Source organism: Elgaria multicarinata, chromosome 5, assembly GCF_023053635.1.
Source record: "Elgaria multicarinata webbii isolate HBS135686 ecotype San Diego chromosome 5, rElgMul1.1.pri, whole genome shotgun sequence".
NCBI lineage: Eukaryota > Metazoa > Chordata > Lepidosauria > Squamata > Anguidae > Elgaria > Elgaria multicarinata.
Genome location: NC_086175.1, coordinates 121,934,104 through 121,960,050, shown reverse-complemented (window position 1 = coordinate 121,960,050; position 25,947 = coordinate 121,934,104). Strand labels below are relative to the sequence as shown.

Genomic DNA, 25,947 nt, shown 5'->3' with positions numbered 1-25,947 from the left:
AGGTTGCCTACCCCTGCAATAGTCTGCTGGAGTTAGACTAAAGGGACCTGGGTTCAAATCTGCACCACACATCGATTAGACTGCTGAGCAACATAAGAAGGCCATGGCTGGATCAGACCAAAAGTCTATTTAATCCAGCATCCTGCTTCTCACAGTATCCAGCCCAACATTTTCAGGAAGCCCCCAAATGGGATAAAAGGCAAAAAAAAAAAGTCTCTTGTTGCCACTCTACATCAGCTGGGATTCTATGGCATATTGCCTCTGAACGTGGAGGTTCCAGATAGCCATCATTTTATTTCTTTATTACATTTATATCCTACATTCCCCCCGCCCTTGGATGGAACCCTCTCTTTTCCATTTTATCTCCACAACAACCGTGCAAGGTAGGTTAGGCTGAAAGTCAGTGACTAGCCCAAAGTCAGCCACTGGTCATCAACGTGAAAACAGAATGAGAAGCATGTTCAGGTATTATCCGGATTTTCATGAAATTGGCTTCGGTCCGTCAGGGACACGTGAAGCAAGAAAAGTGGAGTATACTGTATCTAAAACCCACTTTGCATGGGTCACACAGCGCTTGAAAGCCCCATACCTCAGAGTTGGGTGGGTGGAGAGGCTTGTTCCCTGCCCCTGTCCCTGCTCTCTTGCTTAGCGAAGTTCACCGGAAGCCATGAATTAAGCCCCACTGGTTTAACCCCACACCTCTCCCCTCTCATCCACCATTGCAACATTGTGAAAGATTAAAACTTTTTATGAATGGAGAAAACAAGATGCATTCTATGAATGAGTCATGCTGCTATCCTGACAGATCAGAATAGCAAAACTGTGCCTTTAAGCAGGGAGAAAACAGGCCGCGTTCTGTGAATGGTCAAACCCCTAGTGCAAAATCCTGCCTGATTGGAGGGAGCTGCATTCTGAAAGGGAAAGCAGCCCTACTGTGGGGAAACAGCCTGGCACTGATTTTCTCAGTGGGAAAAAGTCACTATTATTATTATTATTATTATTATTATTATTATTATTATTATTATTATTATAATATCCCACCTTTTCCCCAATACTGGGCCTCAAGGTGGCTTTACAAAATTAAAACATATACAATTAAAACATTTATATAGAAATATACAAAAGTTAAAAATATAATTAAATGTAGTTCAATATTAAAACATTTAAAATACAAATAACAATTTTTTAAGAAGTCCAGTGCATAAACAGAGGTCCAGACTATTCGCCAAAGGCTTGCCGGAACGAAAAAGTTTTTGCCTGCCTCTGGAAGCACACCAAGGAGGGAGCCAGTCTAGCTTCCCCGGGAAGGGAGTTCCAGAGCCCTGGAGCAGCCACCGAGAAGGCCCTCTCCTGCATTCCCACCAGGCATGCGTGTGATGGTGGTAGGACCAAGAGAGGGGCCTCTCCTGAAGATCTCAAAGCACGGACAGGCTTGAAAGGGAGAATGCGGACTTTCAGATACCCTGGAGTTCTCAATAGGTAAATGTTTGTAAATGTGAAATAGTGCTAAGTGGGAAGAAACCATTGTTCAAAAAGAGGGAATGGAGAGGAAAAAGAGGGAGGCCCCATCTCTTGACCAGGTTACTTCCAGATCACAGCCAGGTCACAGAAATAGGCATGCCCAGGATTTAATGTGGAGGGATGGGGCACACTGTAGCAGAACTGCTTGGGAGCCCCTTTAAGGAAAAAAGATGCACTAAAAGGACTTTCCAAAAATGCAGCTTTTCCCAAGGGAAGCTGCAGTATTGCTGCAGATTGGCCCGCAATGTCATGTGTCCCAAACGACCCTGAAGGGCTTTCCCTCTGCATTAAATCACTGGTGTAGATTGGACCCCACTGAGCTTCAGAACAAGTATTCTTGCACATACAAATGCAGGTACAGCATAGGGTTTCAAAAGGAGTTTGTTAGTCTATTTCTTTGGGTTCTATAATACAGGCAGGTGCTAGGGAGCAAGCATGTGCTCCCAGCAATGGAGAAAGGTCAGAGAGAGAGAGAGGGGTGGAGGAGAAGAAAACCACATTGTAACCTATAGAGATCCTAAGGCTAACTATGTCCAAATTTCCCATGCATTAATTGACTAACTGCAATGCTGCTCCCTTCCTATAACTTGCAGGTGAGATTGCAATATTTCCAACAAGGTGAGTCCAGAGTGTGCTACTGTTGAGTTCCACATTCCATGAGCTTTTTACTTCTGCAGACTTGGGGGTTCTCCCTGCTGAAACATTCCTCTTTCACATGGGTGATGTTTTTGGGCTACAGAAGGATCCACACTCACCTCTGAAATTCAGAAATAGAGGGAATGATATTATGGTTTTGAAGAGAAATACTGTAGATTTTAGTCTTATAACTGACTTCTTACTTTTTCTACACCAGGAGCCCTCTACCGTGATGGAACAAGTGGCAAAAGCAAAGAAGACGATTTTGTTCTTCCTGGAACCAATTATACATATACTTGGCCAGTTACAGACGAATTTGCACCTACTTCGACTGATCCACGGTGCCTAACTTGGATTTACCATTCACACATCGACACGCCAAAAGATATCAACACTGGGTTAATCGGACCACTGCTGGTTTGTAAGAAAGGTACGGAGCTTAGAATCCTGAAAGCCCCACGGGCGGTGAGGTTTGGTTTCTTGGGTTACAAGTTATGCAGGTCTACTTTAAAGAATTCTGATGCATGGCGATATCCAGCAGAGGCAAACAATGGTAGGGAGGATGGTTGAGCAGTCTGGTCCATTTCTGGGCACAATCAATGGTACAGCTAGGCCTGGACTTCAGGACCAAAGCCCGGGCCTCTCCAAATGTGTCTGGTGATTGGAGCAGGAGCAAATAGGCCCACTGTCAGCACCTGGGCCAGCAAAGGTATGCTGGGACCCACCAGGACTGACCCCGCTTTCTTCCTATTTTTAACACTTTATAGACAGGGAGCGGCCAGGATGGTCCATCCATGGCAAGAGATGCTAATTTTTATTATATGTATATGTTGTCCTTTTCTACAAGAAAATGGTCTCTATTCCCAAGTCAATGTATTTAGCATCAGGGCAAGAGAAGCAAACTCCATTTTATTCCTGCCATCATGACGATGCTATGATTTGGAAAGGAAAGAAACCTCTCTTGCAAGCACTGAGTCATTACTGACTCTTGGAGGGACGCCAGCTTTCGCTGACATTTTCTTGGCAGGCCTTATAGCGGGGTGGTTTGTCGTTGCCTTCCCTGACCGTTATTACCTTTCCCCCAGCTAACTGGGTGCTCATTTTACCGACCTCGGGAGGATGGAAGACTGAGTTGACCCGAGCCGGCTGCCTGAAACCAGCTTCCGCTGGGATTGAACTCAGGCCGTGGGGAGAGTTTCAGCTGCAGAAACTGCTGCTTTACTGCTCTGCGCCACACAAGGCATTATTTGCTATGATTTTCATGAGCTTAAAATGCAAAACTGCACATTCTCAGAGTATTTCTTTTTATCAGGATTAGCAAAGTGTGTTTGTTTTGGTTTTGCTCTAACATATCAGGATCAAAGAAGCAATTGTAAAGCACGGGATGGTGGTTGAAGGCTGGAGAAGAGAAATCTTAGTTCTGCGCTTCAGAGCTGAAGTAATGCAAATGGTTATTGAAAGTAGGGTGACCATATGAAAAGGAGGACAGGGCTCCTGTATCTTTAACAGTTGTATAGAAAAGGGAATTTCTTCAGGTGTCATTTGTATGCATGAAGCACCTGGTGAAATTCCCTGCCCTCTTTAGCTAGAGTGACCAGATACAAAAGAGGGCAGGGCTCCTACAGCTTTAACCGTTGTGTTGATGAGAGAATTCCACAGGTGCTGCATGCATACAGATGGCACCTGCTGAAACTGCCTTTTCCATATGACTGTTAAAGTTACAGGAACCCTGTCTTCTTTTCCATATGGTCACCCTGTCTAAAGCCATCACCAGCACCCTAGCTAGATCACTAGGCACAATTCAAAGTACTGGTATGTAAAGCTGGAAATGATGTAGAATGAAGATACTTAAGGACCGTATGAGCTTGCTGGTTCATTAAATCTGTCCTGTCAGATGCTGATGGGCATGCGAGAGAGATCCTTCTCAGCAGCCACATCTAAGGCTTGTTTATATGCCCTGTTTAGCTCGTGGTTGCTGCGAGTCGGTACTGTGTTGTTTATATGACACAGCCGCCATCTTGCAGCCACCACAGGCTTTCCCCCCGAAACTGTAATTTTTAAAAGTCACTGACTTACCGTGACTTTTCCTTTTGCTCCAAGGTCACCACCTTCTTTGCTCCATCTGCTTGGAGTGACTTGGTGGCGACCTTGTTTCGGATTGAGGCTGGGGGCATTCCAGGGGTGGATTGAGGTCCAGGGTAGGTCACGAGAAAGCTGGGCAGGGGGTGCGCTCTTGCTGCGGGGTTTCGAGGGACTGAGTGGCAAAGCATTGTCATCAAGACACCTCCTAGGCTGTGGGAATCTTGTTTTGGCCCCTCTTTGAGGGCCTTCTGCTGACTTTTCTCTCCCACCAGGATTTAGGCCTACCCGCTTGAAGATTTATTACTATATTTTTACTGAACTGCAAAATTTGCTTTTTTTTAGGATCTTTAGGCAATACTTCAGCATCAGTGGCTGACGACCCAAAAGGCTTTGCCCTGATGTTCAGCATTGTAGATGAAAATCTCAGCTGGTACTTGGATGAGAATATAAACACCTTCTGCTTAGATCCCAGCACTGTTGATAAAGAGGACGAAGATTTCCAGCTCAGCAATAAGATGCACGGTGAGTTGATGCAATTGGATGCAAAACTCGTTTTGCACTGTAAGGAGATTTTTGGGTGTGACTTCTAGTTGCTATACATCTCTTAATTCAAAAACCTCGAAAATATAATCTGGGTTGAGTCAAGATTTGAGTCAGAGTATTAATGCTTTCCATTTGGTCTACTTGCAGCTTGAAATGCAGGCCGCACAGGACAAGGTAGTGGTGCCTCTCATTTGACATTTGACCCAGAGGCGAATTGCTTAACCCTGTGCTGTCTCAGCTTCTCATCCGGTGCAAGAGAGATAATGTTAGAACCAACTCACTGTGAAATGACTTTCATCTGTGGTTGTCAGGAGCCACAGAGGGGCAGTAGTGTACCTAGGACCCTGCAGTCCTGCCGGGGTGGGTGGGGGAATGACCACCTAGAAAGTGGCAGGTGATGAGGGCATCAGAAACAAACTCTGTTTTATTCCTGTCGACCTGCTGGTGCTATGATTTAAGTGAGTTTTAAATGCAAAACTGCACATACGCAGAGTATTAAAACCATGCTTTGCTAACAGTTTTGTTGTTGTTGCTCTAACATATCAGGAACATAGAAGCAGTTGCAAACCTTAGAATGGTGGTTATCTAAAAGGGTCCCTTGTAAAGCTAGGATCTAAAATTACCTAGCTGCACCACATGCTGAGGTCTAGGGTGACCATATGGAAAGGAGGACAGGGCTCCTGTATCTTTAACAGTTGTCTAGAAAAGGGAATTTCAGCAGGAGTCATTTGTATACATGCAGCATCTGGTGAAATTCCCTCATTGTCATTACAGTTAAAGGTGCAGGAGCTATACTAGAGTGACCAGATACAAAAGAGGGCAGGGCTCCTGCAGCTTTAACTGTTGTGATGAAGTGGGAATTTCACTAGGTGCTGCATGCATACAAATGACACCTGCTGAAATTCCCTTTTCTAGACAAATGTTAAAGATACAGGAGCCCTGTCCTCCTTTCCATATGGTCACCCTACTGGGGCCTGAACTGGGAAGCTTGGGTTCTCTGTGCACCTGCTCTGTGCATTGAGCCACTGAACTGCATGTTGCAGCATCTGCCTGGATATTTTAGAATCCGGAGGCCCTGAACAGACCCCAGCCACCCAGGCTGTTTCATAGAATCATAGAATAGCAGAGTTGGAAGGGGCCTACAAGGCCATCGAGTCCAACCCCCTGGGGGCATTTCTATATGAAGCTTTTATCCCAAACTCTTCTGGGGTTTTTGCTTCCAGATTCTTTTGGGATTAAGATCGGTTCCTTTACTCGTGTTTTTTTCCAGGGTTTTTCTTTCTCTACCTTTTTATATGTTCCATGACACAACCACTAGGAGGTACTGTGGTATAGCGGAATTGTGCAATTCCACTGGGCTTTATAATGCCATTCAGGGGGGAAAATGCCACACTTTCCTCTCTAGGAAAAAAACCATAAGCATGGGAGAGACCCAAGAGGAGGAGGACATCGTGTAAAGGACCCACAAACTACTGTGAGTGAGCAATCATGAGCGCAAGTAAAAGGCTCATGTAGAAACACTGTAGATCCTCCTGGACAGGAAGGATTAAAGAGGATTTCCTGGTCCCCTGAGCAATAACACCCCATCTTGTAACTGTGCATTTGGTTTATATTTCCTAGCCAAGTTCTTCATCTAGGAAATAGAAACTAAATGCACAGTTACAAGATGGGGGATACATGGCTCAGCAATACTACAAACGAGAAGGATCTTGGAATTGTTGTAGATCACAAGCTGAATATGAGCCAACAGTGCGATGTGGCTGCAAGAAAGGCAAATGCTATTTTGGGCTGCATTAATAGAAGTATAGCTTCCAAATCGCGTCAGGTACTGGTTCCTCTCTATTAGGCCCTGGTTAGGCCTCATCTTGAGTATTGCATCCAGTTCTGGGCTCCACAATTCAAGAAGGATGCAGACAAGCTGAAGCGTGTTCAGAGGAGGGCAACCAGGATGATCAGGGGTCTGGAAACAAAGCCCTATGAAGAGAGACTGAAAGAACTGGGCATGTTTAGCCTGGAGAAGAGAAGATTGAGGGGAGACATGATAGCACATACTTAAAAGGTTGTCACACAGAGGAGGGCCAGGATCTCTTCTCAGTCATCCCAGAGTGCAGGACATGGAATAATGGGCTCAAGTTACAGGAAGCCGGATTCCAGCTGAACATCAGGAAAACCTTCCTGACTGTTAGAGCAGTACGACAATGGAACCAGTTACCTAGGGAGGTTGTGGGCTCTCCCATACTAGAGTCATTCAAGAGGCAGCTGGACAACCATCTGTCAGGTATGCTTTAGGGTGGATTCCTGCATTGAGCAGGCGGTTGGACTCGATGGCCTTATAGGCCCCTTGTTCAGAGGAGGGCAACCAGGATGATCAGGGGGTCTGGAAACAAAGCCCTATGAAGAGAGACTGAAACAACTGGGCATGTTTAGCCTGGAGAAGAGAAGATTGAGGGGAGACATGATAGCACATACTTAAAAGGTTGTCACACAGAGGAGGGCCAGGATCTCTTCTCAATCATCCCAGAGTGCAGGACATGGAATAATGGGCTCAAGTGACAGGAAGCCAGATTCCAGCTGAACATCAGGAAAACTTTCCTGACTGTTAGAGCAGTATGACAATGGAACCAGTTACCTAGGGAGGTTGTGGGCTCTCCCATACTAGAGTCATTCAAGAGGCAGCTGGACAACCATCTGTCAGGTATGCTTTAGGGTGGATTCCTGCATTGAGCAGGGCATTGGACTCGATGGCCTTATTGGCCCCTTCCAACTCTACTATTCTATGATTCTATGACTCCTGAATAGCTGGAATTGTAGTCCAACAAATCTGGAGGGCACCAGTTTGGGGAAAGCTTCTGTAACTCATGGTATGTCATCTCTTCTAACTACATTATATGTTTATAGCAATTAATGGCTATGTTTTCGGAAACCTCCCTGGCCTGGAGATGTGTGCCAGTGAACTGGTGTCCTGGTATTTGTTTGGAATGGGAACTGAGAGCGATATTCATTCTGTGCATTTCTTTGATCACACCTTCATTAATCGAGGACACCGGGCCGATGTCGTCAGCCTCTTTCCAGCCACCTTCATCACAGCAGAAATGATCGCTAAGAATGTCGGAGAGTGGCTTTTGACCTGTCATGTCAATCAACACATAAAAGGTACATGATGCTATAAATGAGATTTATGTACCATTTTTGAAATAGCAAATGGTCAGCATAAATGGATTCTCCATGTCCTTTTGATTGCTAAAAGACTGGAAGGATAAACACTCACGTACTATAATGCAATAGATTGAGGACCTCACAACACTTTCAATATTTGAACAGGAGGAATAAAAAACCCAACTTCAAATGGATTCTTATTGAGATATTTGGGCTGCTTTTGTTGAAGCCTATGGCCCTGTTCAGACAACGCTTCAGGCTCTGTGGTTAGCAAAACTGTGGTTTTCTGGGATTAGCACTAACCACAAGCCTTGCTGCTGCACACAACACTTTAAGCCACAGTTAGAGCTGCAAACCCTGCTGCAGACGGTCCGACTGTGGTTAGTGAGTGAGCAGGGTTTAGCAAAATGCATCGCGCAAAACACCTTAAACCCTGCTGCTTAACCAAAAGCTTTAAACAGCAGGGTTTAAGGTGTCTTCTAAACAGGCCCTATGTGTAATTGCTAGAAATTTGTATGCATTTCATATGTATTCATTGCTATGGATATGAAAATAAATAGAATCATAAAAGCATAGGATTGTGGAGTTGGAAGGGACCACAAGGATCAACTAGTCCAGCCTTCCTCAACCTGGGGCGCTCCAGATGTGTTGGACTGCATCTCCCAGAATGCCCCAGCCAGCTGGCTGGGGCATTCTGGGAGTTGTAGTCCAACACATCTGGAGCGCCCCAGGTTGAGGAAGGCTGATCTAGTCCAACTCTTTGCAGTGTGCCAATTGAACCATCTATGAGAGGTGGCTGCCCAGTCTGTTCTTAAAAATAAAAACATAAGAAGTTTTGTGGGTGCCACATTAGGGACCCCTTCACAGGCCTCATTGGAGATGCCCACGGGCGGAGTTGGGAACCGCTGCACAATCATTTCTCTTTCGGCACACTAACATGCCCCAACGAGCCATTTTAGAAACTACAGCATTGGGGAAATTGGCTGTGTGGGGAGGCCAACATAGATTAAATGCTTCTCATGTGTGCTTTTTGCGCTGCAGCTGGTATGATGGGATTATACAACATCAAGGCTTGCGGTCAAAATATTACTGAGCCTGAACAGAGTGGTCAAGAAAGAAGATATTTTATTGCCGCTGAAAGAATTCTTTGGGATTATGGACCTGGTGGCATCGATAAATTCACTGGGCAGGCTCTAAATGCTACTGGCAGGTAAGTGTCCTGATATGTTTATTCCACTTTTCCCTGTGTTTTCTTTGATCTGAAAACTGAAATATTCATGAGCGCAGGTCTAATGTCATGGATGCAGTTAGGAGCATAAGCTGTGAGGTGGAAAGTTTACGATATTTATTATTTATTTGTCATATCTGCACGCCTTCCTTCCTGCATAGGGCTATTTGATTTTATCCTCTGAACAAGGATTCCCATGTGATGTTTAAAGTTCCAGGTTCAAATCACAGCTCAGACATAAACTCACTGGGCAAGCCACTTTTTCATAGCCTCAGACCCCAATCAGAAGTATAGGAGCTGACCCACCATAAACATATAAGCTATAGTAGTGGTGGGGAAGGTTCAGGCTGTTGGCCGGATGCGGCCTGCGGGGCCTCCCCATCAAGCTCACGGCCTCTCCTCTGCCCCTCTCACCTGTGCAGCAACTGGGCATTTTCAGGGATGATGACTGCAGGGGAGGCGACAGATAATCCTTCCCAATGGAAGCTTTTTAAAAGCTTAATTGCAGCACAGGAGGATTTTCTGAGAAGTGATGTGTGTGTGTGTGTGTATGGATGAAGGCACATCTATGAATGTGTGACTGGGTTCAGACAACACAGTAACCAATGGTGGTTTAAATAGTCGACGGTTGGTTATTTAACCCACCATGGGTTATTGTGTTGTGTTTTTTAACCAATGGTTGGTTTTTTGGCCACAATAACCAACACAAATAATCAATGCTGTGCAGAGTTGGGTATCTGCACCACTGTTGGTTATCATGTTGTGTGGAGGGCACCATTGGTTATTTCCTCAGCCACAGTTGGTTATTTCATCAGCCACAGAGTCACAAGGCAAGAGTGGTCAAACCAGAGGCTGTCGTTCTAGTCAAGCCGGCAGTATATATTTTCAGCAGCAATGGGTGATGGGATACTAGCGGGAGGACTGAAGAGGGGAGAGAGGGCATGGGATGAGTGAGTCAACTCAGTATGGACTAATAGTCAACTCAACATTGATCCTAATCCACACCATGGTTGATTATTATCATGTTGTGTGCGGAGTACCCCCTAGATAATTATTATTATTACTATTATTTATTTATATAGCACCAACAATGTACTTGGTGCTGTACAGAATATACAAATAAAGCAGCAATACCCTGCCTGGAGGCTTACAGTCTAAAATCACATTAAAACATATGAAGGGGGGGAAGGGATTGCCCAAAACAGAAATAAAGGAATAATCATAGCAATGAGAACAGTAAATCAGGCTAAAATACCAAAAGCTATGGAAAACAGATGAGTTTTCAAATGCGTTTTAAAATCTAAGATGGAACTCGTAGTTCGTAGATTCTCTGGAAGAGCATTCCAAGGAAACGGGGCAGCCAAAGAAAACGGGCGAAGCCGGGCAAGAGAGATAGAAACTCTTGGGCAGGAGAGCAACATAGCATTTGAAGAACGGAGGATACGAGGGGGATGGTAGAGTGAAATGAGAGAGGAGAGATAAGAGAAGAGAGGAGAGATAAGAGAGGAGAGGAGAGATAAGAGAGGAGAGGAGAGATAAGAGAGGAGAGGAGAGATAAGAGATAATCAACTGTTGAGTTGATTATTACCCACCATTGACTATCATGTTGGCTGAATGCAGCCTGTGTGTTATGTGTGAGTGTGTGTGTGTGTGTGTGTTTATGAAGAAAAGAGTGTGGGTTGGCCCTGCCAGCTTTTGGCAGGTGAGGTGCCTGCCTCTGATATGCGGCCTCCGAACAGTTCCCCGAAAGGGAATGTGGTCCTCAGGCTGGAAAATGTTCTCCACCTGTGATCTATGCAAGTATATGCATCAGGTTTTGTTCCTGACGTTGTTTTTACAGTCATGTGCGGTAATGGATAGAGTTTGGCTTGAATATAAGAAAAGTTTAAAAACTCCACTCAACTCCAAAGCTTATTGGGGTGGAACTTGATGATACGAGAGACACATGGCTGAAAACAGAGGCCTGCTGCCTTCTCCTTCTTGCTCCCCGGATATCTAGAAGAGAAATAAAATATGCTGTTGTGGTCCAATGATGCATTTTATTCCTCCGCGCATTACCAAAAGAGAGAAAAGGAAGAGACATAGGGTTGTTGCTTTTAACAGCGGCTCCTTGTCCTTCCTCATATCATCTCTCCCTTGGGCAAAACTTCGTCATGGGGTTGTTGTGAGTTTAAAACTGCAGCCTGGAGCTCCTGAGAGGAAAGATGTAAAAGAAATAGAGTATTTGACTTTTTTTTCCTGTTCCAAACAGAGGATTTTGATGTTTTGCTTTAAATTGTGCAATAGAAATCCATGGCCAGCTTTGTAATCCGCATCAATGCTTTGCGCTCTCACAGCGATTCAGCACCTTTCTTTACACAAGGCGATGAACGAATCGGAGGCCGCTATTGGAAAGCTCACTACGTGTCCTACACCGACGGAACGTTTGCCAGAAGGAAGGCGCGACCTGAAGCTGCTGCTCATCTCGGCATACTTGGTACGCTTGATGGTTTCAAATTTTGAATCTTCTCCAGCCACACCATCCCCACAATGGGTGTTGTGGGCAGGCATTCCGAGAGCGCTTCTCCACCTGAGCAACGGATAGTCATGGGGCTCATCTACACCAACCAGGATATTCCACTAGGAAAGTGGTATAGAAAAGGCAGGAGCCACAGTACTGCTTTATTTATTTATTTATTTATTTATTTATTTATTTATTTATTACACTTATATAGCGCTCCCATAGCCAGGGCTCTCTGGGCGGTTTACAGAAATTCTAAAATTGAGATAAAAACAAGTATACAAAATTTAAAACTCTACACACATAAAGCATTAAAAACTGTTAAAAAACTAAACAGGTGGGTAGTGACCGGGTATTTTCACGATGGGAGAGGCGTTCCGTCAAGTATTGTGGTCCCAAGCTGTGTAAGGCTTTATAGGTCAAAACCAGCACCTTGAATTGGGCTCGGAAACATACCGGCAGCCAGTGCAAGCGGACCAGAGCAGGTGTTATATGGTCAAACCTTCTGGTTCCCGAAATCAATCTGGCCGAATTCAATACTAGCAGTATTGAAGTGCACTGACAACTGTTGGGGCCTGTTGACACGTACCATATACCGCTTACATACCACTTTCATAGTGCTATATCCTGCTTGGTGTAGATGTGTCATGGGCTCAAACAGTTGTCAGTGCACTTCATTACCACTATGGCCCTTTCTACACCTAAGGATTATCCTAGGAAAATGGAGGGATCGTCCCTGCCTGTTCCCGGGATCCCCTGTGTGTCATTTGCATGCACCAGGATGATCCCTTGAAAAGAGGCAGGTGTAGAAACGGCCTATAAAGCAGTACTGTAGATCCTGCAGTGAACTTCAATACTGCTATAAAGCAGTAGTGTGGCTCCTGCCTTTTATATACTGCTTTCGTATCGCTTTCATAGTGGAATATCCTGCTTGGTGTAGATGAGCCTATGGTGAAAGTCTAGCCTAGTTCATGGAGACAGTAAACTAAACCTGAATCTTGGTTACACTACACTACAGGTGAGGGCTCACCTGCTTGCATGTGTCCCCCTGACATCTGGTTTTTTTATACACAGGGAACTTTAAATCATGGAAACTAACACCACCATTTGCAGTCTGAAGTGATACCACCAGACACAGTTTTACCAGTGAGAAATAGCTCAGAATCTGTTAAACAGGTGCATTTCCTGTAGACTTGGGTGGGGAAATTAGAACAACATATAGTGCTTTCCACAGCAGTGGCTGCGTGGTGGGGAGGGAGGTGAGCCAGGTGCTTCTGGTGCCACCCTCAAGGTGGCGTGGATGAAATGTGGCAAGCTTCATCCCCTCAGAAAAAAAGCACCCTACACACTCTGCCTGCGAGTTTCATGCCATTGCGCCAAGAATGAAAAAACCCTTATTGCTGATATCCCCATTGTAGTCAACAGTGAAACATGGGGGTGGGCAACTTATAGCCCTCCAGAGGTTTTGGCCTACAACTCCCAGCAGCCTTTACCAGCATAGCGAATGATGATGGGAGATGTAGGCAAAAATACTTGGAGGGCCACAAGTTAACACCCCATCTCAACTGAAGCAGTTTGGTGCCTCAAGCCTCCAATGAGGATTCCGAGGTGAATACTTTCTCTGTGCTCAGCCTTCTCTCTCTCTCTCTCTCTCTCTCTCTCTCTCGTGTGTGTGTGTGTGTGTGTGTGCGTGCCTAAAAAGGAACTAGGTACCCACTACCTACAAGCTTATAGTCTAAAACAGGAATGGGCAACTGTTAGAAACCCAGGGCCCATTAAAAAAACATTAATGGGAGCTTACTAAGAGCCTTTTTGCCTTTTCTAAAACGAGATATAACAAATACATAAATAAATGTAATCTCTGGTGGGGAAGCAGGGAGAGGTTTTGTTTATCTTTTCACTTGGCTTTTCCCACAAAACGACTGAGTTCTCTCATCCCATGATTAAGGCCCTGTTATCAAAGCTGAAGTTGGAGATACCATTTTGGTTACTTTTGCCAATAAAGCTGACAAAAACTACAGCATGATGCCCCATGGAGTAGCTTTCAGCAAATCGTCAGAAGGAGCCCCTTATGCAGATGGTGAGTTGCAGCTGTAAGGCTACACCATTTTATCTAAGATCTATCTAGTATCTATATCATATTTGTATTCCACCCATACCCCAGGGGCTCAAATCACATACATAAAATGGGTTCCAAAGAGCTATCTGAATGGCAAACTCCCCTACACAGTATTTTTCCTTTTGAATGGCAAACTCCCATATGTAGTATTTTGGTTCCAGACCTTTTTGTTCTCAGAACAGCTTTGTAAAGAAGGTTATAGTTAGAGATAGTGGCTGGCCCAAAGTCACAGAGCGAGTTTCATGATTGGGTCTCCCTGGTGAAAGCCCAACACTTTTCACTGCTTACATCACACCGATAGAAGCAGCATTATTAAGTCATTGCCTGGTTTTCTGTGATGAACTTTTCATTCTTTTTTTTGGCACACAAGCATTTCATCATCATCTTTTGTGCTGTGAGCTTTTCTACACAAGGCTGTTAATCACTGTATCTGCTTTTGGTTTCATCGCAGAATTGAGATCCAAGCTCTACAGAAAGAGCTTTTTCTTTCCTGCTTTTCAGTTACATAACCTCTAGGTGGCGCTGTGATATAGCAGAATAGCACAAATACACAAGTAGTTCTTTTGCATTTAGAAGTAATACCCCATTTTCCCCACTCTAAAAAACAACAAAAGGAAAGTGCTCTTAAAAAACAGAAGCAAAACTGGAGGAACATGACATGGTCTGCAGGACCCATAATCACCCATAAATAAAGAATCACACAGACACAATGAATACACTGTGCAGAAAAGCTCTCTATGATTTAGTTGAAGCCCAATCCATATTACCAATTTTTAATACAATATTGATATGATGAAGCCATTCACTTTGCCTTCCCTAGCTCACTTAACACCTGAAATCTTTCTAGATGAGCTGATATTTTAAGACTTCTTTTTCTTGGAAAACTATGCTGAAAGTAATATACAATTTCTTTTTTTAAAAAAAAACCAGCTTGAAGAACAGTCTAAAATCCAGCAGCAAAATACTGTAAAAAAATATCATTCACATATTCCAGCTAAACTATTGCATTTCCCATTGAGTTTTATCTGAAGACATACTCAGATTATCTCTTATTCTTCTATCTGTATGTTTTAGTGTTAATTTTAGGGTTTTACTTTTCGTAGCAGTTTAAATTTGGAGAGTGCTTTTTTACTTCCCTTTTATTTTAAGGGCATCAGAAGCCTGGAGCTCATGTTCAACCTGGTGAGACCTTTATGTACAAATGGAGGGTTCCTGAAACTGTCAGTCCAACAGACAATGATCCACCGTGCCTCACCTACCTATATTATTCAGCATCTGATCCAGTGATGGACACCCAAACTGGTCTCGTGGGGCCTCTAATAATCTGTAAGAAGGATACTCTGGGAGCTGACGGGACACAGGTAGAAATCCTAATGGATCCATGCATTCTGAATGAATGAGAGAATATGCTGAACCAAAAGGTTGGATGTTATGTAAATCCAGTTCTGAACTGAATTGTATTGATTGAGCCCCCTAAAACTGTAAGGTTTTAAGAATTGCACAGTTGGATTGGAACAAGTCCGATCTAGTTCCACTTTATTATTGATTATTATTTATTTATACAGCTTAATATCCTAAAATCTCTTAAGTCATTCACAATCCATGTACTATAATATGGTATAAAACCAATGTAAAAACAGTGTTAGAACAATATAAAACAATAAATAAAAAAAAACGTTACAGCAAGACAGTCATAAAATGGAGCGTGTTTTTTGTGAACCGCCCATATTTTTTGTAAACCCCTAGAGAGTTTGGCTATTGGGCGGTATAGAAATGAAATAAATAAACAGTCCATTACACGTCAGGAAAAGCCTGTGTGAATAAATATGTCTTCAAGAGGACCTTTAAATGCCTTTTAAACAATGCGTAGAAGGAGGTTCCAGAGGGTGGGTGCCCCTATCAAGAAGGCCAGAGAATGACCAACAGGGCCTCCTGAGAAGATCTCATGAGTCAACTAGGTGTATATGGGAGACTCTTTAGGTCTCCAACAGTGGCCAACCAAATGTCCCTTGGAAGGTCACGAAAAGCACAACAAAGATCGGTGCACACTCCCATTTTGTTTTTCAGTACAAAAATATGACCCACCGCTGTCGTTTTATTGATGGACAGTATCTATGCAATGATGCTTTGTGTGTTCTCCTATTTAAAGTATAAGCCAGAAATGTTTTCATTTTAATGCATGTTGTTTTTGTTTTGACTGCAGAAAGGAGTAAACAAAGAATTCTATCTGCTCTTTACAGTCTTCGATGAGAATCTAAGTTTCTATCTTGACACAAACATAAATGCGTTTACTGGCGACCCCTCCAAGGTCAATAAGGAAGATGAAGATTTCCAAGAATCCAACAAAATGCATGGTATGGCAGCAGGGAAGGGATCCTTGGATGTTACATAGCAAAGGTTCCCATTAAGAAGGAGGAATTAGGGAGAAGAGAAGGCTAAGAGTGTGGGTATGATAGCTCTTTTCAGTATCTGAAGAGGTGTCATACAGAAGAGGGCTGACAATTAGTGTTTTTATACACATCATCAGAGAAGTCTATCTAACCCTGTTTAACTACAACCGCCCCCTAACGCTAGGTGTGTGAATGTAAGCAAGGAAAGGCATGAGATGTAGTTATATGATAACTTGCAAGGGCAGAGGAAGTACAAGGAAAGAAGAGGAAAGGGAGGGAGCAGGAAAAAGGAATTGGAAGTTACAGGACAACAAGGGATGAACTAGACAAGCGACGGGTGGTACAACGTGTTCTTTTTCGCCCTCTAGTGTCTGGAAGCATGCAGAGTTCTTATTATCCAACATTCCAACGGCAAAAGGAGTGTGGGAATTAAAAGTGAATTTCAAGCATTTGCAATCTCAGGAATTTTCCCTGGCAAGTGGTTTTGGGAAGTATATATAGACATAATTCGTGTCAGAGAAGAGGTCTACCTCAGGTCTCCAGCTTTGCATAGGAGAGTCCTCTAGTCAAAGGTGTCCTCTATTTGAAGGGCTGTCCAGTCCAAGGCAGGTTTAAAGATTAAAAAGCAACCAAACAAGAAATCATAAGATGAGAGCCAGTGTGGTGTAGTGGCTAGAGTGTTGGATCGGGAGTTGGGAGATCCAGGTTCTAGTCCCCACATGGCCATGGGGACTAGCTGCCATTTTTGGCACATTGTTTGATTGGTTATCAGCATGTTTTGGCCCCAACCATGGTTGTTGTTTTGTAACACAAACATATTGATGTGCAGGAGTGCACCTTCGACACTACCTATCTGGCCCCCTGTGTTTCTATGTATGCACTGGTGCGCATCTTGGAAGAGGTATTTTTTAAAAAAATCCGTGCCCCATACCAATCTGTCCAGTTATGCCCACTTCTCCCAATACACCTTTGAAAGTGCCATCACGGAGCGCACGTCCTCCCACAATGGCTGTCCTTTAATCCCAGGAAACTTCCCTCGCCTGTTCCCCGTGCAGGACGAACGCGGAAGCTGGAAACCCCACGACCATCCCTCCCCTCTCTTGAAAGGGCTCTAGGTGTAGATGAGCCCATGGTTTCCCCAAAAGTTAAGTTTATCCCTTTTGGAAAATCTGATGTGGCTCTCAACAGAGTTGTCTTATATAGAGAAAGAGTGGCAATCCAGCATTCCATATTGGAGGCAATAAATGCAGGCTACAGCCAGTTTAGAAGAAGTTCAAATCATCTTCTCTTCAGCAACTGCGCAGCCTCAAATGCTTCTAAACCATTCCCTGAACACCGTGTCTGTGTTTTCTAAAAGCTCTTCCACGCCACTAGAAAATAAGTACCTTCCTGCTCAATTATATTAAAAATAATTGCCTGAATAACACATTCTTCTACTCACTGTGAGTCCCTTAGTTCAGGAGGACTCGAATTTAAATGCGTATGAAGGCAAAATAAGGCATTGTGATTAGGTAGTTTATATACGGCGTTTATATCGTGCAGTTAGGGTTGGTTACGCGCTGATGTGTCCTTTACACGACATTAATTAGAAATTTGTACTATAATATAATGGCTTAAAACAGCAGTGCTAAAGTGCAACCAGAGTAAAACCTAGCAGCAGTGCAGAGATTTAAAATGCAATAGGAGAGCTATTTAAAACAGCAGAGCCAAAAACTGGAATGCTAAAATGTTAGGGGAAATAAAAAAGGTCTTTACCTGGCGCTGGAAAGAGCACAACGTAAGTGCCAGGCGAACCTCTCTAGAAAACTCGTTCTGTAACTGGAGCGCCACAACAGAAAAGGCCCTTTTTCTGGTAGCCAGAAATTTTTACTATGTATTTTACTCTGTATTGAACTCCTCATTAGGTCGTTTTACTGTATATGTTCCATAAGCTTATTGGTTATGCAGCCTTCCTCAACCTGGGGCGCTCCAGATGTGTTGGACTACAACTCCCAGAATGCCCCAGCCAGCTCTGGCTGGGGCATTCTGGGAGATGCAGTCCAACACATCTGGAGCGCCCCAGGTTGAGGAAGGCTGGGTTATAGACTAGGAACTATAATTAGTGAATTCCTTTGTTTCTTTAGTGATCTTGATTTATTATTATGAATGATCTTCTTCTTGCCTTTATTTTGCTAACTTTATTTTGAAATAAAATAAAATTTCATCATAAATAATATGCTCAAAGGGCACAATCCTATGTATGTTTAGACAGAAAAAAGTCCTACTACCCCAGCATTCCCCAGCTAACCTTCTTTCTGCCAAAACCTGCACAGGATGGTTCCCTAAATAAATGTAAGTGAGTTAAGGTTCATGACAGTAATCCAGTGTAATCTTAATAATGGCAGCTCTACCCTTGATCACAGTGGGAGGTGGATTGCATCTCATCCAGGGAACTGTGATGGTCACAGAAGGATGGGCATTAATTGCTGTTCTTTTAGAGCCTCCTAAAACATGACCAGCACCGTCAGAGGTCAGTGTTGATTACCTATTAGAGAGCAACCTCTGATTGTTGGAGTTCCGTTCCCATCAGCACCAGCAGGTGAAAAAAGCTTCAATAGATGGCATCCTCTGAAACTGAAGTGCTCACAGCTAATAGAACTTTAGCAGCAAACTTGAAGTAGGGGGATGCACTCCTGGAGTGTGTGTGTGTGTGTGTGCGTGTGTGTGTAGGAGGGGATTGGGAAAAAGAAAGCACTACTTTGCAAAGGGTTTCACACTTCATCCCTCTATTTCAGGGGTGGGCAATTTGTGGGCTTATAGCTTGACCTTGAGCTTCTTTAAATGAGTGATTTATTGCACGCTTGTGATTGTACACTCACAGAAGTTTGCGGGTCCATTGCACGGTGTTGTCAACAGACAGGACGTCTCCCACGCTATCCTGTGGAAATCACTCATTTAAAAAAAAACACCCCAGAGATAATGTGATATTATCTGGAATATTGTGTGAACTCTCCACCACTAGATGGTGCTGTCTCATTAAAACACAATGAGGCCTTTTCAAGAAGGGAAGTTTTCCATTCTAAATCACATGGTCGGTGGTGACAAAAACCCCAGTAAGGCTGTGGCATTTTTCTTGTGTCTAGAGAAGCTCCCAATTTCTAAAGCTCTGTAAGTGATCAGTTCAGGCCTCGGACAAGAGTGATCTGTCTTCTTCTCCGCCCACCCCCTTGCCCATCGCCTATTAGGAAAGAGGGGAGAAAGGAGAGGGGGTGTCAAAAGAGAGGAGGGAGTGCAGAAAGAGACAGAAAAGGAATGGCCCCGTGCACTTTGGCCCTAGCCCCACACATTGGCCATGCTGGCTGGGAATGATGGGCTTTGCAGTCCAGCATATGTGAAGGGCACCAACTTTGGGAAGGCTTAAGTAAATGGTTTCCAGATAGGTAGCCCTGTCAGCCTGTTGCCACAAAAAGCAACAAAGAGTCTTGTGGCATCTTAAAGAGTACGACCACATTAGTTATGACAGCTTCCGTGAACTACAACTCACTTCAGCACAGGCAAGTAGATGATGGTGAGCAAATGCAGAATATATCTTTCCTAATCGGTTTTCCCTTTCTCTTTTCAGCTGTCAATGGCTACCTGTTTGGTAACTTGCCAGGCCTCACCATGTGTGAGGGTGACCAAGTATCTTGGCATATGGCGGGATTAGGCACCGAGACGGACATGCACGGTGTTCATTTCCAAGGGAATACCATCCACTTGAGCGGCACAACGAGGGATACCCTCGCCTTGTTCCCTCACACATCAGCAACGGCGCTGATGCAGCCAGACCGTGTAGGTAGGTTGTAGGAGCGGAACCGTCAACGTCCCTTTCCCACATGGCACCAAACCGGTCCCTTTGTGTTCATTTAAAATGCATCTTAAAATGCATTTTGACTCGTTATGAAATCATGGAATCATAGAATAGCAGAGTTGGAAGGGGCCTACAAGGCCATCGAGTCCAACCCCCTGCTCAATGCAGGAATCCACCCTAAAGCATCCCCGACAGATGCTTGTCCAGCTGCCTCTTGAAGGCCTCTAGTGTGGGAGAGCCCACAACCTCCCTAGGTAACTGATTCCATTGTCGCACTGCTCTAACAGTCAAGAAGTTTTTCCTGATGTCCAGCTGGAATCTGGCTTCCTTTAACTTGAGCCCATTATTCCGTGTCCTGCACTCTGAGAGGATCGAGAAGAGATCCTGGCCCTCCTCTGTGTGACAACCTTTTTAAAACACCATAGCACTGATATTGATTGAGAGAGGCCATCCTTCGAACATCCACTTTTAAGTAGCTATCGCTCAATCAATCACTTATGCATGCCCTAGTTATATCCAGATTGAACTACTCTAATGCACTCTGTGTGAGGCTGTTTTTGAGGAAGACTCAGAAACTTCAGCTGGTACAGAATGCAGGCATAAGAAAACAACATAAGGACAAAAGAAGAGCTGTGCTGGATCAGACCAAGCGTCCAGGTAGGGATTCACTCCATTAAAGTAAAAATCTTGTATCCTTAGGGGGCTCCTTCTTCCAGAGTCTTTGTGGAAATATGATCAACACAAGTGCTCCCCCCTTTTTTTGGGGGGGGGGGGGCTGTTTGGTTGTTGGGCAAGTTCTATGTGTTCCATTTATACAGCCAGTAGTTGGCGCTGCGATGTTGTGCGCTTCTGGAAACATTGCTTCATTTTTCGTGAGTTAAAAAATGGTGGAATAAAGCTTAAAAATGACGGGAGAGGCACCAGAGGTTGACGACTTCGTTAAAAGGACCTGCCAATTTTTCGTGAGTGGCTGACCACGAGTGCACAATAAAAGACTTGTGTGAAGAGGGTCCTAGGCCCTTTCTACGCCTAAGGATTATCCCAGGAAAATGGAGGGATCGTCCCTGCCTGCTCCTGGGATCCCCTGTGTGTCATTTGCATGCACAGGGATGATCCTGGGACGATCCCTGGAAAAAAAGGCAGGTGTAGAAACGGCCCTAGTTCACCACGTTGTTCATACAGTGGCCAACGAGCTGACTATGGCAAACCCACAAGCAGGACATGAGTGCAAAAGCACCCTCCCACCCATGTTCCCCAGCAACAGGTGTACATAAGCATAGTGCCTTTGACACTGGAGGTAGCATATAGTCATCAGGACTAGTAGCTATTGATAGCCTTCTTCAGGAATTTTTCTTTTAAAGGCGCCCAAATTGGCCACCACTATGTGCTTCTCTACATGAGGCTTTTATCCTGTGTTCATGATTGGACGCTCCCAAAAATTTGTGGGTCCCAGTTCTTTCAGTCTCTCCTCATAGGGCTTTGTTTCCAGACTTCTGATCATCTTATGATCCTTTTCACACTTAGTACTGTCAAGCCTAGTATCCCCCATCTTATACTTCTGCGTTTTATTTCTCTTTCTGAAATGAAGAACTGCGCACTTGTCTCTATTAAATTATTTTATTTATTGATTTATTGATTTATTGCATTTTTATACAGCCCAATAGCTGAAGCTCCCTGGGTGGTTCTCAAAAATTAAAGCCATTCAAAGTATAAAACAAACAGTATAAAAACATAATATAAAATACAATATAAAAGCATAACCAGGATAAAATCAGCAGCGGTGCAGAAATACAAATTTGAAATACAAATTTAAAACAGCGAAGTTCAAATTAAATTTATAGACTGTTAAAATGCTTAGAGAATAAAAAGGTCTTTCCCTGGCGACTGAAAGAATATAGCGTAAGGAGCATATGAAAAGGAGGAAAGGGCTCCTGTATCTTTAACAGTTGCATAGAAAAGGGAATTTCAGCAGGTGTCATTTGTATATGTGGAGAACCTGCTGAAATTCCCTCTTCATCACACCAGTTAAAGCTGCAGGAGCTATACTAGAGTGACCAGATTTAAAAGAGGGCAGGGCACCTGCAGCTTTAACTGTTGTGATGAAGAGGAAATTTCCCCAGGTTCCCCATATATACAAATGACACCTGCTGAAATTCCCTTTTCTATGCAACAGTTAAAGATACAGGAGCCCTGTCCTCCTTTCCATATGGTCACCCTAGTAGGGAGTTCACTCCACTAGGCCCTCCTCCAGAAATTCCATTCTGTTATTTTTCTGCCCAGTTTTCTAACCTTCCCAGATCATTTTTGATTTTGTTTCTGTCTTCTGAGGTATTTGCTATCCCACCCAAGTTTGTGTCTTCTGTAAATTTGATATGCATTCCCCCTCACCTCTTCCTCCTAGACCTTAATAAAAACGTTGAACAGTACAGGGCCCAGGACCAAACTCTGTGGCACCCCACTTAGTATCTCCCTGCAGTCTGATGAGGACCCATTGATGAGCACTCTTTGAGTACGGTTCTCCAGCCAGCTGTGGAATCACCTAGTAGTAGTGCCATCCAGCCCACAATTAACTAGCTTGCTAATCAGGATGTCATGAGCACTTTGTCAAATGCCTTGCATATGCTATATGCTCCTCCTTGGACCCTTCGCTCTGTGGGTTTCAATCTCCTTGCTAAATCGAAGAGCGTCATCAGACGAGGGTTTTATTGCGTGCTTGTTACTGGCCACTCATAGTTTTTTTGCAGGTCCTTTGTCGAAGCTGTCTGCCTCCTTTCAAGTCTCCCACTCCTGCTCTATTTTCCACAACAAGATAAGACCTGGTAAACTCGATTTATTTATTCTTTGAGGCGGAACTTGCCGCCATTTCCTGCTGGGTGCAGGAAAAGCAGCGCGATAAAAACGCCCACTGATGGGCCACGTGGTCGTTGCTGCTTCCTCTTTCTTCCCCCGTGTGAAGAAAGAGGAAGCTGCTCGTCCCTATTGTGGGGCAGAAAAGTGACGGTAGGGAAACGTGATTCCACCCCCACCCACCCTGTCTGATGACGCTCTAAGATTACCTTCTCTGTTTCCTACCTTCCTTTTCTCTTGCAGCTGCACACCATTGCAATGCCCTTCCACCTGAGATTCCCACCTAGTTTTACATTCAAGTGCTCCTTAACATGCATCAATTAACCCTGGATTTTCCCAACTGAACCTCTCTTCCTTTTACTCCTTCTCAACTTCTCTTGTCTTTAACTTTAGATTGTAAGCCTGTGGGTGGGCTTGTTTTGTTGTTTTTGTCCGGTGGCAGTGATTGGTGATTTGAGGCAATCTCTTTCATCAGCTAGCATTGTGATTAAATGTCACGATTTCCTTTCAGGAACTTTCCCCGTGGTTTGCAGAACGTTCGACCACTTTTCCGGTGGGATGAAGCAACTGTACAAAGTTAAGGCCTGTGGCAATAAGACACGGGATGGGAAGCACTATGGGGTTATGAGGACGTATTACATTGCTGCGGAAGAAATGGAGTGGGATTATGCTCCTGACAAGAGCTGGGCAGAGAAGAAGGTGGAGGCAAACAAAGAGGAAAGGTACTGAGAAATGATGTTGTGCTTCCAGGTCAAAGGGCATAGCTTTCTGGCAGATTTGAGCATTGGCACTTTGGGGGTTGCTCTCTTCTCGTGGCCAAAGCCCAGGAAATGCATCACCAAAAAAAGAGGATGAAAACGGGCACCTACTTGCATATGCAAATTTATATGTATAAATGCAAATTTAGAAAGCACTACTATAATTTAAATGGAAATACAATACATCTCACTACGCTGGGGGAAACTGTGACAAGATGAACACCTGTGTGTGTGCTCAGTCTGTGTCGTGTTTCTCGGAAAACTTCTGCTTTCGATGGGAGGCAAATGACGAGGCTTGCTAAGGAATCCACAAGGCTTTAATTAAGCAACAAACATCTCTTCTACCTGAAGAGAGTCTAATCTCTTGGAAACTTCCCCCTAGGCAAAACTATGCAAACTAAGCGAGACAATTGTCTGCTCAAGAAGAATAGGAAGCCACTTCCCAAAATTCAGAGAGCCTGGTGCAGAGGCTGGTTCTGTGTACAGGGGGGATCTACACAGCGTCGTGAAGGCGATGCGTGCGCCTCCAGTGCGCCCCGAAACTCATTGTGTAGATCCTGCCCTACCTGGCCAGAAGAGGAGGAGGAGGAGGAGGAGGAGGCGGCCCCGCATCGCCCCTCGCGGGGATGGGGCGAAAAGTTTCCGGGCTCAGCGGCTTCGCTGGGGATTCCTTGCCGTCGCCGCCCACCTCCCCGCTGGCCTCCTGCTGCCGGCGAAAGAGCCACCCGGGTCGCCCCCACGCCTTCTTCCGCCGAGCCCTCCAACCCGGGTGGCTCTTTCGCTGGCAGCAGGAGGCCAGCGGGGAGGTGGGCGGCGACGGCAAGGACTCCCCAGCGAAGCCACTGAGCCCGGAAACTTTTCGCCCCATCCCCGCGAGGGGCGATGCGGGGCCGCCTCCTCCTCCTCCTCCTCCTCTTCTGGCCAGGTAGGGCAGGATCTACACAATGAGTTTCGGGGCGCACTGGAGGCGCACACAAGCGCCTTCACGACGCTGTGTAGATCCCCCCCAGTTCTGGTTGCCACACCTAAAAAAGGATATCATAAAGCTGGAAAAAGTGCAGGAAAGGGCAACTAAAATGATTAAGGGGCTGAAGCATCTCCCCTATGAGGGAAGGTTACATCAGCTGGGATTGTTTAGCTTGGAGTAGGCTGAGGGGAGACATGATAGAGGTGTACAAAATGATGCATGGTGTGGAGAATGTGGACAGGAGACATTTTTCTCCTTCTCCCATAATACTAGAACCTGGGGTCATCCCATGAAGCTGATTGGTGGGAGATTCAGGACAAATAAAAGGAAGTACTTCTTTACACCGCACATAGTTAAATGATGGAACTCACTACCACAAGATGTAGTGATGGCCACCAATCTGGGTGGCTTCAAAAGGGGGTTGGATAAATTCCTGGAGGAAAAGGCTATCAATGGCTACTAGCCCTGATGGTTGTGTGATATCTCCAGTATTCGAGGCAATAAGCCTGTGGGCACCAGTTGCTGGGGAACATGGGCGGGAGGGTGCTGTTGCACCATGTCCTGCTTGTTCATCCCTGGCCGATGGCTGGTTGGCCACTGTGTGAACAGAGTGCTGAACTAGGTGGACCCTTGGTCTGATCCAGCAGGACACTTCTTATGTTCTTATATATCGAACCATTCAAAACGCAGTTTGCAAGTCTAAATTATTTCATCATCATCATCATCATCATCATCATCTCTTTTATATTATTCTGTTTAATATTTGTAAATAAGTTTGGACATTTAACTGTTTTCTTCCTTTTAAAATGGTGTTCAAGTTATGGGCATGTATTTGTGCGTCAAACTGAAGAACTCATTGGTTCAAAGTACAAGAAAGTGGTTTATAGAGAATACAAAAGTGGAGAGTTCACGGAGCACAAAAAGAGGACTGCAAAGGAAGAACACCTGCAAATTCTAGGTGAGAAACTCAAATGAACCATAAAAAACAGCAGAGGGCCTATTCCTTGAGAATATAACTTCTAAAACACTTGCAACAAAACTCTATACATGTCTACTCAGAAATAAATTGAATTCAGTGAGATGCACTCCACTCCCAGGTAAGTGTGCATGGGATTACAGCCTCAATGTGAAAAGAAAGGGGATGTCAGACATGGTCATCTTGGGGATGGACTATTCCAAATATATAAACTCATATAAGCATCTTATTTTGTGTTAACTTTCATTGATGCCAGCCATTTGGAGAGGCTTGTCAGGCAGAAAGGCAAGGTATTATCAAAGGCACGGGTGTCTCAGGATCTTTTTACCCAATCCTCACAACCAGAGGTGGTTTTAAAGATGCTCTGGATGGCTTCACCAAGGCATAGATGACTT

General features: G+C 44.5%; 1 protein-coding gene across 1 annotated transcript in view; it reads left to right on the top strand.

Annotated features, from left to right (window-relative positions):
* HEPHL1 (hephaestin like 1) overlaps window positions 1–25,947 on the top strand; it is a 44,054-nt gene that overhangs the window by 3,317 nt on the left and 14,790 nt on the right. The window contains exons 3-13 of the mRNA XM_063127161.1: window positions 2,375–2,587; window positions 4,582–4,761; window positions 7,681–7,935; window positions 8,980–9,148; window positions 11,503–11,642; window positions 13,615–13,746; window positions 14,935–15,146; window positions 15,989–16,139; window positions 19,777–19,989; window positions 23,363–23,573; window positions 25,395–25,534. Coding sequence (XP_062983231.1) covers window positions 2,375–2,587; window positions 4,582–4,761; window positions 7,681–7,935; window positions 8,980–9,148; window positions 11,503–11,642; window positions 13,615–13,746; window positions 14,935–15,146; window positions 15,989–16,139; window positions 19,777–19,989; window positions 23,363–23,573; window positions 25,395–25,534 — 2,016 coding nt within the window. The remainder of the gene's footprint in view (window positions 1–2,374; window positions 2,588–4,581; window positions 4,762–7,680; window positions 7,936–8,979; window positions 9,149–11,502; window positions 11,643–13,614; window positions 13,747–14,934; window positions 15,147–15,988; window positions 16,140–19,776; window positions 19,990–23,362; window positions 23,574–25,394; window positions 25,535–25,947) is intronic.